This window comes from Salmo salar, chromosome ssa09, assembly GCF_905237065.1.
Source record: "Salmo salar chromosome ssa09, Ssal_v3.1, whole genome shotgun sequence".
NCBI lineage: Eukaryota > Metazoa > Chordata > Actinopteri > Salmoniformes > Salmonidae > Salmo > Salmo salar.
The window spans coordinates 25,585,418-25,600,667 of NC_059450.1; the positions used below are offsets into that span (position 1 = coordinate 25,585,418).

A 15,250-nucleotide genomic window follows, 5' to 3' on the forward strand; every position below is an offset into this window, starting at 1 on the left:
GGTCGCTCCTGAACGACAGCATATTTCACAGGGCCGTGTCTCCATCACTAGCCTGAGCCGCTGATCCCAGCATCTGTCTGATTCAGCCAGGGGGTCTCCCATCCAAGCACCGACTAGGCCCAGCCCTGCTTTAGCTTCAGCTGTGGGATGCATGGACCAAAGTGGAATGGTTGTATTCAATGAAAACCTCATCCCACACAGATAAACAATTTAAATGCTAATATTTGTCTTTGACTTGAGGTAATATTAGGAGTTTAAAGGTAAAACTTTCCATTGCTGATAACTGGTGCCTTATCTCCTCCTGCATACTTTTTAATTTAGTCAGTAATTGTGTTTCGACCTAAAGGCCATAAGCATTACTTCTCGCTAATTAGCCTTCATGACACCTCTAAGTGCCGCTATGACCTCTCCATCAGCTAAAGGGCTTGATGTCGTTCCTCACTGCCTGGACTGACAAGCAACCACTTACCAAAATAAAGGTATAGCTGTTTTGTTTCTTCAACCTATCCTCAAAGTTATTGGCCCTCTTATTGCAACCAAAATATACTTATTTCATAAAACTGAACACATCTGTGTTTTAGCAAGAGGAATCATGTAAGGAAAAGGCTAAACCAGCTCAAACAAACATCAGTAGATCAATGGGCCTATTTAAAGCACACTTTCAAGATAGATCTAAGGAGAATTAAAGCTTTAATTAATCAGAACCTAGCATTGTGATTTTCTTCCTCTATGATTTAATATCTGCAGTAGGAGAAGGGGGCAGAAAGTCACACTCGCTAATTAATCATTCATACATTAAAACTTGGAGACGAACTGCAGCGCAGCTTTAAATGATTTCATAATACATTGATATTAATTTCATAATTATGTTAATTTCGTACTCGTCTCCAGTCTCTCTCTCGCCCTTTGTCCTTTTAAGTAAAATATATCCTAGTGTTCTAAAAGCTGTCACACTGTGATGCGTATCTAAATATGCACCCATTGTTCAGTAGCCTACAAGGTTATGTTATCACACAGCCAGGGCATGTTCGTATCCAAGCCCAGAGGACATCCCTAATGTGATTGTAGTCCTCTGCAATTGAGCACAAATCACATCCCTAGCCTCAGGCTCTCTCTCTCTCTCTCTCTCTCTCTCTCACACACACACACACACACAGTGTGCATCTCTCTCTCTCTCTATATATATATATATGTATGTATGTATGTATGTATGTGTGTGTGTGTGTGTGTGTGTGTGTGTGTGTGTGTGTGTGTGTGTGTGTGTGTGTGTGTGTGTGTGTGTGTGTGTGTGTGTGTGTGTGTGTGTGTGTGTGTGTGTAACGCTCAGGGGGGTCCTATACTCTTGGAGCCCAAAGTAATTATTGAGGGGGAATCATCCTGATTTGAATATGCTTAAGGAGTAAGAACCCGGGCTCGATGACGTCATAGTGGACTCTCCCTCCAGTGCTTTCCTTGTGTGTAAATCCACATTCTGATAAGCAACGTCAATGTATGATGCGAAGCTCTTCGATCCTTTTATTGCTCTCATCTTTCACAGTGTGCATCTTACTGACACTTGCCACAAGCCTTGTTTTAATGGGGAATTGCACAGGGAAGCAATGAGGTTTGTGGTCTAGACCCTTTGTGGGGTTAAGCAGGAAGCTCAAGCTAATGGTGTGCTTGGGGCCTCATTCTAAGTAGAGCTGAGGACATAATTCTGCCAGGCTGCGTGCTATTAAACCAGTGAATGATAGGACAGATAAAAGATTTCCGCCTAAATAGACATAACCAAACATAATAATTTTTTATGATTTCTTTCCTCTTCAACAAAAGTGGGACAATAGCTAGGTCTTGAAATGACTGAAAGGCTTTCTAAATACAGTACAAGTCAAAAGCTTGGACACACCTAATCATTCAAGGGTTTTTCTTTATTTTTACTATTTTTACTAATAATAGTGAAGACATCAAAGCTATGAAAAAACACATATGTAATCATGTAGTAACCAACAAAGTGTTAACAAATCAAAATATATTTAATATTTGAAATTCTTCAAAGTAACCACCCTTTGCCTTGATGACAGCTTTGCACACTCTTGGCATTCTCTCAACCAGCTTCACATGGAATGCTTTTCCAACAGTTCCCACATATGCTGAGCACTTGTTGAATCCTTTTCCTTCACTGCGGTCAAACTCATCCCAAACCATCTCAATTCGGTTGAGGTTGGGTGATTGTGGAGGCCAAGTCATCTGATGCAGCATTCCATCACTCTCTTTGGTCAAATAGCCCTTACACAGCCTGGAGGTGTGTTTTGGGTCATTGTCTTGTTGAGAAACAAATGATAGTCCCACTAAGTGCAAACCAGATGGGATGGCGTAGCGCTGCAGAATGCTGTGGTAGCCAAGTGTGCCTTGAATTCTAAATAAATTACAGATTGTGTCACCAGCAAAGCACCCCCACACCTCCTCCTCCTTCATGGTGGGAACCACACATGCAGAGATCATCCATTCACTTACTCTGTGTCTCACAAAGACACGACGGTTGGAACCAAAAATCTCACATTTGGACTCATCAGACCAAAGGACCGATTTCCACCAGTCTAATGTTCATCGCTCATGTTTCTTGGCCCAAGCAAGTCTCGTCTTCTTGTTGGTGTCCTTTAGTAGTGGTTTCTTTGCAGCAATTCGACCCTGAAGGCCTGATTTACACAGTGTCCTCTGAACAGTTGATGTTGAGCTGTATCTCTTCCTTGAACTCTGTGAAGCATTTATTTGGGCTGCAATTTCTGTGGCTGGTAACTCTAATGTACTTATCGTCTGCAACGGAGGTAACTGGGTCTTCCTTTCCTGTGGCTGTCCTCATGAGAGCCAGTTTCATCATAGAACTCTTGATGGTTTTTGCAACTGGACTTGAAATTTCCAGACTGACTGACCTTCATGTCTTAAAGTAATGATGGACTGTCGTTTGTCTTTGTTATTTGAGCTGTTCTTGCCATAATATGGTCTTGGTCTTTTACCAAATAGGACTATCTTCTGTATACCACCCATACCTTGTTACAGCACAACTGATTGGCTCAAACACATTAAGAAGGAAAGAAATTCCACAAATTAACTTTTAACAAGGCACACCTGTTAATTGAAATTCATTCCAGGTGACTACCTCATGAAGCTGGTTGAGAGAATGCCAAGAGTGTGCAAAGCTGTCATCAAGGCAAAGGGTGGCTACTTTGAAGAATCTAAAATCAACACTTTTTTGGTTACTACATGTATTATTTCATAGTTTTGATGTCTTCACTATTATTCTACAATGTAGAAAATAGTAAAAATAAAGAAAAACCCTTAAATGAGTAGGTGTGTCCAAACTTTTGACAAGTACTGTATAGTAGCAATGAAATTATAAAACACTATGAGATTTCAGATTTCTTACAACTGTAAATAAATAAATACATAGTGACAGTACAATTAACCAATATTGGCACTATTTGAGTGGCACAGAGACACCATTAAAATGTGTGCAGGCTCATTACAACTTCAGCTTTAATGAGTAAGTGATTTCTTCCGTCTATGACCAAGAGAAAGTGGTATTTTTTCATGTTGAGAGCTCTAAACCCGGTTGAGAATATCACAGTGAGATGAAACCACAATGGCTGGATTCGCTAGACTGTTCCCGTTCATATGCCGTCTCACAGGCTGGCCTCAATCGTTCTTTACTAGTTATCACAGCCATAAACCCCGCAAATTTCTACAATGTATCTTCTTAAAATGTGATTTAAACCTAACCTTAACCACACTGCCTATCCCAAAACTTAAATTAAGACCAAAAAGCAACAAAAACAAAAATCATTAATTTTTTCAACTCGTCACTTCTTATGCAAATGTAGGCTGTGAAACCTGACACTTTCCATACAGCTCCAGTAGGAGAGTGAAAGGGGAGAGCAGACAGATGAGGCTTTCTGGCATTATAAGGCACAGGACCCTACGGCATTCACAGTGCGCTTTGTACACACAAATGTCAGTCAGAACCGGTCCAGAAGCGGTCAAAATCTAAGAGGTTAATTAACAGAATGGATGCCATTAGTGTTGTAGGTGATATTATTTGGCCTGTCTCTTTATAAAAGAGCTTTAAGAAGTGGTTTTGAATGTTTCCCTGCATTATTTTCGATTTAATTTCACTGCAGGCACAATATGCTCGCTATAATCCATGTAGACACCAAGTTTAATCACAGGCATAAAATAAAGCTAATAACAATGTTTCCTCCCCAGATAGCAAAGCACGCTTAGCACCAATCATTAAAGCACTGATTACCAAATCCTCTTCATCTAGAGAAATGGCCTACGGAAATTAGAGTAATATTATCCATGTGGTATTTCTTTCTCCCCATTGTTTACTGGAGCCCTCTTTCTTTCCCAAGTTGTGGAGAAACCACTGTAACAAAAGTGATAAAAGCCCATCGGTGGGACTTTGATCTTGTCTTCTTGAATATTCCCTGTGTGCCGACTCCAAGGATAGAACTACTTTTAACCATTAACGTGATAGCATCAAGTGCACCCTTCACAGATCTCTGTAAAGAGAAGGGTGCTGAATGAAGACATCAGGAGCAGATACATTTATCAGATTTTCAGGAGAGATGCAGGCTCGTCGGGTATAGTAGGTGTGGTTTAAGAAGAGTGTTGAATAAACATCTGGTGGGAAATGAAAATATTCCCATTTGTCACCTTTCCTTGGCCTGCGTCATAGGCTACAACCAATCTATATCCTTGCTACAACACACCATGTTGGTTTCTCGTTCACATTTTTCTAAGGAGTCTGCACATCTGTGGTTTGCTATTACAAATGTTTGAGACATCAAGTAAAATTGTAAAAATTACTACAAGTAAAAAGTACTGATATGACATTGGAAATGACAAAATTACCACATAAAGCTGTATGATTACGATTTATTTCCGTTTGAAAATATACCCATAAATTTATCATATGAAAACATTTATACAACCTTTAACATTGTATCACACATTGACACGCACATCCCTGCATTTACAAAGAGTTGCCCTTAATACATCCTTTAATATATATATATATATATATATTTTTTTTTTACAGTTAAAACATTTCAACAAAAACACCACAACTTTCAAATGTCATCAATTAAGAAAGCCCTTTTAGCCCATGGGAGGCCTCAGGACATGCCAGCTTGAAGCATTGGGATAAAGAAATTAAGAGGGGATACAATACAACCCATAACTCAACGGGGCTGAGATTTGTCCTGTTCCGAGGGGGACATTGGTCAGTAAATCTTTGCTATTGTGTCTAGTCTAGTCACTGACCGTTTTTTAAAATGTTACATCAGGGGAATTTGCTGACAGGAAAATCTGCCATTGATTTATAAGGTAATAAAAGGGGATTTAACATACACATTTTATCACCTGTGGTCTTTTTCCAAGCAATAACCAACATTTTCAGCTGCTACTATTTCTTCAGCAAGAAGTTGTCTTGTGTTTTTCTAGTGATTTGAGCTGAAACCCCACTTAAAGTTGTAAATATCGTGTGTATAAATGTTCCTTGAGTTGAAGGTTGATTTGCTAACATCCCTCTATGCCTATCTTGAGGTGGTACAAAGGGAAACAATGACCTAGTTGAAAATATGCAACAGGTCTCTTGGATATTGTTTGGAGGGATTTGCATGTGCATACAAACATACGTTATTTTACTGAACAGTGACAATACTGTTGTTACAATGAATTAACAAATACAAAGGCAGATCAAACAACTTTGGACCCTATTATCCTTGATGATTACCCTGTCACACAACAAAGGCAGTACACATACACTCACGCCCGTGCACACGCACTCACACCTGCAGCTCAGATGGGTATTAGACACAATTTACTCCAGACATGGCAGAGCGATGATAGCTCCACTGTCATCTCAACTTCTCCCGTCACTCCAAGAGACTTCCTTTCTCACCTTTATGTCACGCGAGTCTACAACATCATTAGTCATTTCATCACCAACTAGCACATGCCCAGTGGTGTATCACTGCATCACTGTCATATTGATATGTGGATTATATAGTATTATATCCAGTGTATTGTATGATTACATCATTTTATATAAACACATCCACAGTATCATTGATAACTTTTCTATCAACATGTCCACTGAATCACTAGATCATCTTCATATCAACACCACTACATCGGTACATCACTTCCATTTTCACGACTCCACTGTACCAAAGAAATACTTGCAAATGAGATGCACTGTATGTTGTTTGTTACTATCATATGAGTTGGTCCGTTTGTTAAATTAAATCATTTTCATGTTGACTCGTCTGGGCCCGCTTGTCTCAGTTGCCTCCGCTGCTGTCCCGTTCGATTTGCGGGGAACGTACTCCATGTCAAAGTTGCTCTTGTGCCTTCCCTTCCCACGACTCCATGCAAACAGGAGCAGGAAACAGAAGATGACCACGCCCAGGAAGGACAGGCAGCCCATTGCTGTGGAGATGATGATGGTCTTCAGGTCTATGGGGTTTGTCATATTGTACAGGACAGTGCCGTTGGCCCAGGTCCCGTTGGAGTCCGCCAGGAGTCCAATCTTGTTGGCGTAGAGCGATGTGTCGCTAATGCCCAGGCTCTTCACCGCCAGCGAGGCCGACAGGCTGGCGTTGCCCGCCGCATTGCTGGCCACACACAGGTACACACCGCTATCGTGCAGCTCTGCAGCCTTGATCTCCAGGGTGCCGTCGGTATGGACCGTCACTCTACCGGTGCTTTTCACTGTGACATACTGTCTGTGTGGCGTCACCCAGGCCATGGAAGGCCGAGGAGCCCCGTCTGCAATGCAGTTGAGCCGAACAGGCTTCCCCTCATCTGCCAGCAGCAGCTGGGTGGTGTTGGGCCCAATCCGGGGCTTGGTGCAGATCACGTACCGTGTCACCAGCGGCTCCTTGAGGTCCAGCAGGGGTTTCCCACGGAGGCGCTCAGGGGCACTGCACTCGGGCTGGGGGTCAGGGAGCTGCAGAAAGGGTGGCTTCCGGCCACTCAGCAGCCATAGGAGCCGGCAGTCGCACACCAGTGGGTTCCCCCCCATGAGCAGCGTCTGCAGGCTGTCAGGGGACTTGAACACAGCTCGCTCCACTGAGTCCAGCTGGTTGTGGGATACGTCCAACATATGCAGTGCTGGGAGGCCCAGGAAGGCCAGGGGTTCAATGTAAACCAGTTGAGCTCCTCGCAGGTGCAACTCCTGCAGTCGCGGAAGCTGGTCTAGCACCCCTTGCTGGATGTGCTGGATGTGGCAGAAGGACAGGTTGAGGTGCGTGAGGTAGGGCAGGTTGCGTAGAGCATGGCCAGGGAAGGAAGACAAGTTGGTATTGGTGACAGAGAGCGTGGTGAGGTTGAGGCTGTGTAGTGACAGAGCGGGTAAGACTTCCAACCAGGGCCAATAGTCGATCTCCAGGTGGCGAAGACGTGGAAGTCTCTTGAAGGAATAGGGCTTCAGGGTGCCGATGCCCAAGTGGCGCAGGCGGAGTTCCACCAGGCTGTGCAGGTGCCCCAGGGCGTCAGTGGGCACCACAGTCAGGTTGCAGCGCTCCAGGGTGAGGCTCTGTAGGCTCAGCAGGCCCGTGAAGGCTCTCTGGGAGATGAACACCAGCTCATTGTCGCCTACCTCCAGGGACATCAGCCTCCGAAGGTCCTGGAAGCCATGGTCCAGCAGCACCACCAGCCTGTTGTGGCTGAGGTCCAGACTTGTGAGGTTGGCCAGGCCGGAGAGCACGCCGGCAGGGACCAGCTGAAGGAGGTTGCTGTGGAAGTTCAGCGAGCGCAGGGAGAGCTGAAATTTGAAGGAGCCCGGTTCGACCACACCAATCAGGTTATCGCTGAGGTCCAGATCCTCCAGTTGTAGGAAGGAGGAGAAGTTGTCTGGGGTGATGCTCCGCAGCTTGTTCTTGCTCAGGTCCAGAAGCCGGGTCTCGATGGGGATGCCCTCAGGGATGGTGGGCAGGCGCTTGCGATGGCAGCTGACTGACTTGCTCTGGGCGGAGCAATCGCAGCGGGCGGGGCAGCCCATGGCGCAGCTAGCCAGCAGTAGCAGCAGAGCCCCACCCAGAAGAGGGTGGCAATGGTACAGGGCGGAGCGCCGCATAACTTTTACCCACGCTGCCCTCTGTTACGACACAGCTTCGTATCCATGCAGACCACCATCACTGTATAGCCCTGCAACACAAAAACACACACAGGGAGGAGTGCATTAGAATACCTAACATTAATTATCCTGCAAAATAGCACTGTTTGTTATACAAAGCTTTACTGCCAACAAAGCTTTGCCCTGATGCTATCTTTCCCCCACCATGCATCACTCAATTTTCCATTTCTTGCTCTCTCTCCATCCTTTCTCACCCTTTCTTTCCTATCACACTATCAACACTTTTATTCTTTTATCAGCAGTATTTTTTTCCGCCCAAAGGAAGTAAACTGAAATTTTTATCAAATCAAACTTAATTTAAAGTGCATTAAAACACCAATACACTTCACGGAAAATGGGCAATAACATTGAGCTGCAACAGAGTGGGACAGCTGATGCAAAATGTAAATACTAATCAATGTGTAAGCAAAAGGTTGAACGGTATCTAGTGTGTTAAAAAATCAAGGAGCAAGTTGTTCTAAGGCTTGTGGCCAAGACTGACCCTGGTCATATCATAAAGACTAGGCAGAAACCCTATTGGACGCAAGGAGGTGGGAGACGGGAGTTGACCCAGGGGCAATTCTGTTCCCCCAGGAGCCGCACTTTTAAATAGAGATGGATGAGAAAACCCCTCCTATAGACAACAAGTTGTTGGCATAGCAGATGGTCTGAGACGTTTACCGGAATGCATCTGTTTTGTATTCTGTTAACCTTGCCTATTATGGATCATACTCTGGCTATTCTGTCCTGTTACACATTTTTTTTAAAGAATAAAGCATAGGTTATATAGCAAAACACTGTAACGCAGTTTAGGATTGGTAGCAGCACACTCATTGTCAAATCATTGCAAACAAGCACAAAACACTGCAGAGGTGAGCAGTTGGTAAGCATAAATACAGATATATGTGTATATGCTGCTGCTGAGGTGAGTAACAATACCTAAATAGATGGGCTGAGTACATACATACACACGTCATACACACACACAGCACTCACCCCTCTCCCCGACTCTGAACAAATGCACTCTGGTGTCTTCCCTCCCATCCTTCTCCCTTTCCCACCCTATATATCTGCTGCTGCTTCTCTACTGTTCTCTCATCTTCTGGTCCTAATTTTTCACACCCCTTCCTCACTCCTTTTTTCTCTTTCTCTTGTCGTCATTGCCTGGGAGAAGCCCCATACTCTCCATTTTCCATTCCCCGCAGGCTGTGTTTTATCGATCGTGACACAGATCAGATGCCAGGAATGTATCCTTTTAACAAAGTGCAGGCCGTTGCCATAGCAACCACAAACCCTCCCTCCCATCCGCTTTTTGTGGTCTGCCAATCAAATTAATGAAAAAGAATAAAGGAAAAAACATGATTTGAATATATTTGATATAGTTGCTACATTAACTTGCAAGCATCAAGTTTACAGTCTCTCAACTGTCAGCCTGCCTGGCTATTTGTTGAGCTGTCTGATTGCCTATCCCTTTGCTGGTCTCTGGGTATCTATCTACCTTTCTTCAAGTCTGTCTGGGTCTTCTTATTGGTCTGCCTTTACCTATCGGATACCTGTCTGTCTGTCTCTCTTGAGACTGTGTATGTGTGCCAATTAGTATTTCCGACAATCTGTCAATGAGTCTAAGTCTGTCTCTGGATCTGTCCATCTACCTGTCTCTATCAGTCTATCAAGTTACTGGTCTATACGTCTCACTGCTGGTGTATCTATTGGTCTGTACAGAATGTCTTGTCAATTAGTCAGTCTTTCTAACAGGATGCCAGTGTGCTTGGTCTGGTCTGGCACATCCTGACTCCCTTGGAGCTGTGCCATATTTGTTAGAGCCCTTTGGACCACCAGACTTGTTGGAAAGTGGAAAACATACCTGAGAAGGCTGGGTAAGAAGAGAAGGGTAAGGAGTCATTCAGTAGGGCAGACCCAAAGGATATAGAGCTTTTGGGGATTATGTTTAGAATTGGATTAGAGACGCAGTGAAACTGTAGAAAATCTGACAGGCGAATGAGAGGCAAGGGGAGACGCATGAGTCACGGTGGAAGAGAGAGAGTGAGCGAGAGAGAGAGAGAGAAATGCAGACAAAGATAACAGGAAATATGTAAAGCAATATAGGCAGAGCAAAGCCTGTGGTAGATTGGATGAAAGCTTAATTTGCTTGCTGAGTTCATTGGAGTTGTATAATGTGATTCATTCCAGCAACACAAGTGTAAAGAATTGTATAAGAACCTGCAGATACTTCTAGACTCTGAATTATATTACACTATATATATATATATATATATATATATACATACATACACACACAAAAGTATGCGGACACCCCTTCAAATTGAGGGATTTGGCTACCCGTTGCTGACAGGTGTATAACATCGAGCACACAGTCATGCAATCTCCATAGACAAACATTGGCAGCAGAATGGCCTTACTGAAGAGCTCAGTGACTTTCAACGTGGCACTGTCATAGGATGCCACCTTTCCAACAAGTCAGTTCATCAAATTTCTGTCCTGCTAGAGCTGCCCTGGTCACCTGTAAGTGCTGTTATTGTGAAGTGGAAACGTCTAGGAGAAACAACGGCTCAACCGCGAAGTAGGAGGCTACACAAGCTCACAGAACGGCACCGCCGAGTGTTGAAGTACGTAAAAATCATCTGTCCTCGGTTGCAACACTCACTAACGAGTTCCAAACTGCCTCTGAAAGCAACGTCAGCACAATAACTGTTCATCGTGAGATTCATGAAATGGGTTTCCATGGCTGAGCATATTACCATGCGCAATGCCAAGCGTCGGCTGGAGTGGTGTAACGCTTGCCACCATTGGACTCTGGAGCAGTGGAAACACCTTCCCTGGAGTGATGAATCACACCTTTTCATGGTTCGGGGTAGGCCCCCTAGTTCCAGTGAAGGGAAATCTTAATGCTACAGCATACAATGACATTCTAGACTATTCTGTGCTTCCAACTTTGACGTAACAGTTTGGGGAAGGCCCTTTCCTGTTTCAGCATGACAATGCCCCAGTGCACAAAGCGAGGTCCATGCAGAATTGGTTTGTCGAGATCGGTGTGGAAGAACTTGACTGGCCTGCACAGAGCCCTGACCTCAACCCCATTGAACACCTTTGGGATGAATTGGAACGCCGACTGTGAACCAGACCTAATCGCCATACAGTGAGGGAAAAAAGTATTTGATCCCCTGCTGATTTTGTACATTTGCCCACTGACAAACAAATTATCAGTCTATAATTTTAATGGTAGGTTTATTTGAACAGTGAGAGACAGAATAACAACAACAAAATCCAGAAAAACGTATGTCCAAAATTTTATAAAATGATTTGCATTTTAATGAGGGAAATAAGTATTTGACCCCTCTGCAAAACATGACTTAGTACTTGGTGGCAAAACCCTTGTTGGCAATCACAGAGGTCAGACGTTTCTTGTAGTTGGCCATCAGGTTTGCACACATCTCAGGAGGGATTTTGTCCCACTCCTCTTTGTAGATCTTCTCCAAGTCATTAAGGTTTTGAGGCTGACGTTTGGCAACTCGAACTTTCAGCTCCCTCCACAGATATTCTATGGGATTAAGGTCTGGAGACTGGCTAGGCCACTCCAGGACCTTAATGTGCATCTTCTTGAGCCACTCCTTTGTTGCCTTGGCCGTGTGTTTTGGGTCATTGTCATGCTGGAATACCGACCCATTTCCAATGCCCTGGCTGAGGGAAGGAGGTTCTCACCCAAGATTTGACGGTACATGGCCCCGTCTATCGTCCCTTTGATGCGGTGAAGTTGTCCTGTCCCCTTAGCAGAAAAACACCCCCAAAGCATAATGTTTCCACCTCCATGTTTGACGGTGGGGATGGTGTTCTTGGGGTCATAGGCAGCATTCCTCCTCCTCCAAACACAGCGAGTTGAGTTGATGCCAAAGAGCTCCATTTTGGTCTCATCTGACCACAACACTTTCACCCAGTTGTCCTCTGAATCATTCAGATGTTTATTGGCAAACTTCAGACGGGCATGTATATGTGCTTTCTTGAGCAGGGGACCTTGCGGGCGCTGCAGGATTTCAGTCCTTCACGGCGTAGTGTGTTACCAATTGTTTTCTTGGTGACTATGGTCCCAGCTGCCTTGAGATCATTGACAAGATCCTCCCGTGTAGTTCTGGGCTGATTCCTCACCGTTCTCATGATCATTGCAACTCCACGAGGTGAGATCTTGCATGAAGCCCCAGGCCGAGGGAGATTGACAGTTCTTTTGGGTTTCTTCCATTTGCGAATAATCGCACCAACTGTTGTCACCTTCTCACCAAGCTGCTTGGCGATGGTCTTGTAAACCATTCCAGCCTTGTGTAGGTCTACAATCTTGTCCCTGACATCCTTGGAGAGCTCTTTGGTCTTGGCCATGGTGGAGAGTTTGGAATCTGATTGATTGATTGCTTCTGTGGACAGGTGTCTTTTATACAGGTAACAAGCTGAGATTAGGAGCACTCCCTTTAAGAGTGTGCTCCTAATTTCAGCTCGTTACCTGTATAAAAGACACCTGGGAGCCAAAAATCTTTCTGATTGAGAGGGGTCAAATACTTATTTCCCTCATTAAAATGCAAATCAATTTATAACATTTTTGACATGCATTTGTCTGGATTTTTTAGTTGTTATTCTGTCTCTCACTGTTCAAATAAACCTACCATTAAAATTATAGACTGATCATTTCTTTGTCAGTGGGCAAACGTACAAAATCAGCAGGGGATCAAATACTTTTTTCCCTCACTGTACATCAATGTCCGACCTCACTAATGCTCGTGGCTGAATGGAAGCAAGTCCCCGCCGCAATATTCCAACATCTAGTTGAAAGCCTTCCCAGAAGAGTAGTGGCTGTTATAGCAGCAAATAGGAGGCCGAACTTGGAATGAGATGTTCGACAAGCAGGTGTCCACATATTGTTGTTCATGTAGATTATATGAGTGCACACTCACTGACTGTGTTACTGTTCAGAGACAAATCATGCCCACTATCACTACCGGTCAAAAGTTTTAGAACACCTACTCATTCAAGGGTTTTTCATTATTTTTTAAAACTATTTTATACATTGTAGAATAATAGTGAAGACATCAAAACTATGAAATAACACATATGGAATCATGTAGTAACCAAAAAAGTGTTAAACAAATCTTAATATATTTTATATTTAAGATTCTTCAAATAGCCACCCTTTGCCTTGATGACAGCTTTGCACACGCTTGGCATTCTCTCAACCAGCTTCACCTGGAATGCTTTTCTAACACTAACAGTCTTGAAGGAGTTCCCACATATGCTGAGCACTTGTTGGCTGCTTTTCCTTCTCTCTGCAGTCCAACTCATCCCAAACTATCTCAATTTGGTTGAGGTCGGGCCAGGTCATCTGATGCAGCACTCCATCACTCTCCTTCTTGGTAAAATAGCCCTTACACAGCCTGTTGGGTCATTGTCCTGTTGAAAAACAAATTATATTCCCACTAAGCCCAAACCAGGTGGGATGGCTTATCGCTGCAGAATGCTGTGGTAGCCATGCTGGTTAAGTGTGCCTTGAATTCTAAATTAATCACAGACAGTGTCACCAGCAAAGCCCCCCCACACCATAATACCTCCCACTCCATGCTTTACGGTGGGAAATACACATGCGGAGATCATCCGTTCACCCACCCCAGATCTCACAAAGACACGGCGGTTGGAACCAAAAATCTCATATTTGGACTCCAGACCAAAGGACAAATTTCCACCAGTCTAATGTCCATTGCTTATGTTTGCTGGCCCAAGCAAGTCTCGTCTTCTCATTGGTGTCCTTTAGTAGTGGTTTCTTTGCAGCAATTTGACCATGAAGGCCTGATTCACACAGTCTCCTCTGAACAGTGGATGTTGAGATGTGTCTGTTACTGTAACTCTGTGAAGCATTTGGTTGGGCTGCAATTTCTGAGGCTGGTAACTCTAATGAACTTACAGCAGCAGAGGTAACTCTGGATCTTCCATTCCTGTGGCGGTCCTCATGAGAGCCAGTTTCATCATAGCGCTTGATGGTTTTTGCAACTGCACTTGAAGAAACTTTCAAAGTTTTTGAAATGTTCCGTATTGAATAATCTTCATGTCTTAAAGTAATGATGGACTGTCATTTCTCGTTGCTTATTTGAGCTGATCTTGCCATAATATGGACTTGGTGTTTTACTAAATAGGGCTATCTTCTGTATACCAACCCTACCTTGTCACAACACAACTGATTGGCTCAAAACACATTAAAGAAAGAAATTCCACAAATTAACTTTTAACAATGCACACCTGTTAATTTAAATGCATTCCAGGTGACTACCTCATGAAGCTGGTTGAGAGAATGCCAAGCGTGTGCAAAGCTGTCATCAAGGCAAAGGGTGGCTATTTGAAGAATCTCAGTGAGTGTGCACTCATATAATCTACATGAACAAAAGTATTTGGACACCTGATCATCTCATTCCAAAATCAGGCATTAATATGGAGTCGGTCCCCTATTTGCTGCTACAACAGCCTCTACTCTTCTGGGAAGGCTTTCAACTAGATGTTGGAACATTGCAGCGGGGCCTTGCTTCCATTCAGCCAAGGGTGGCTATTTGAAGAATCTCAAATATAAAATATATTTTGACTTATTTAACACTTTTTTGGTTACTACATGATTCCATATGTGTTATTTATTTCATCGTTTTGATGTCTTCACTATTACTTTACAATGTAGAAAATAGTAAAAAGAAAAGAAAAAACCTTGAATGAGTAGGTGTTCTAAAACTTTTGACCGGTAGTGTAGTTTAATTTTACATTTTTGATATGTTTCACTATTATTTGTTTCAATGTTCATACAAGCAGTATACGACATACTCTCAGAACTTCATCTCCATTCTCCGTAGTCAACAATCCATATCCACTCAATTCCAGATCAGTTACATGACCAGCCAATTAGTGTTGTTTGTTTTCTGACACAAGTGCACAATGCATGATAGCACAGGTAACCCAATTAGTTCATTAGAATGAATGTTCACCAGCCATGCTTAATTATTGATTTACAAGTAATTATTTTGGAGATTATTATTCATTTTATTGATGTGCCTGGGACTT

The 15,250-nt window shown here is 43.4% G+C and overlaps 1 protein-coding gene across 1 annotated transcript in view; it reads right to left on the reverse strand.

The window, feature by feature from the left end:
- Window positions 1-4,978: 4,978 nt before the first annotated feature.
- LOC106610939 (leucine-rich repeat and immunoglobulin-like domain-containing nogo receptor-interacting protein 2) overlaps window positions 4,979-15,250 on the reverse strand; it is a 32,950-nt gene continuing 22,678 nt past the window's right edge. Inside the window, exon 2 of the mRNA XM_014210626.2 lies at window positions 4,979-8,190. Within this exon, the coding sequence (XP_014066101.1) occupies window positions 6,284-8,119 (1,836 nt within the window). The 5' untranslated portion in view covers window positions 8,120-8,190 and the 3' untranslated portion in view covers window positions 4,979-6,283. The remainder of the gene's footprint in view (window positions 8,191-15,250) is intronic.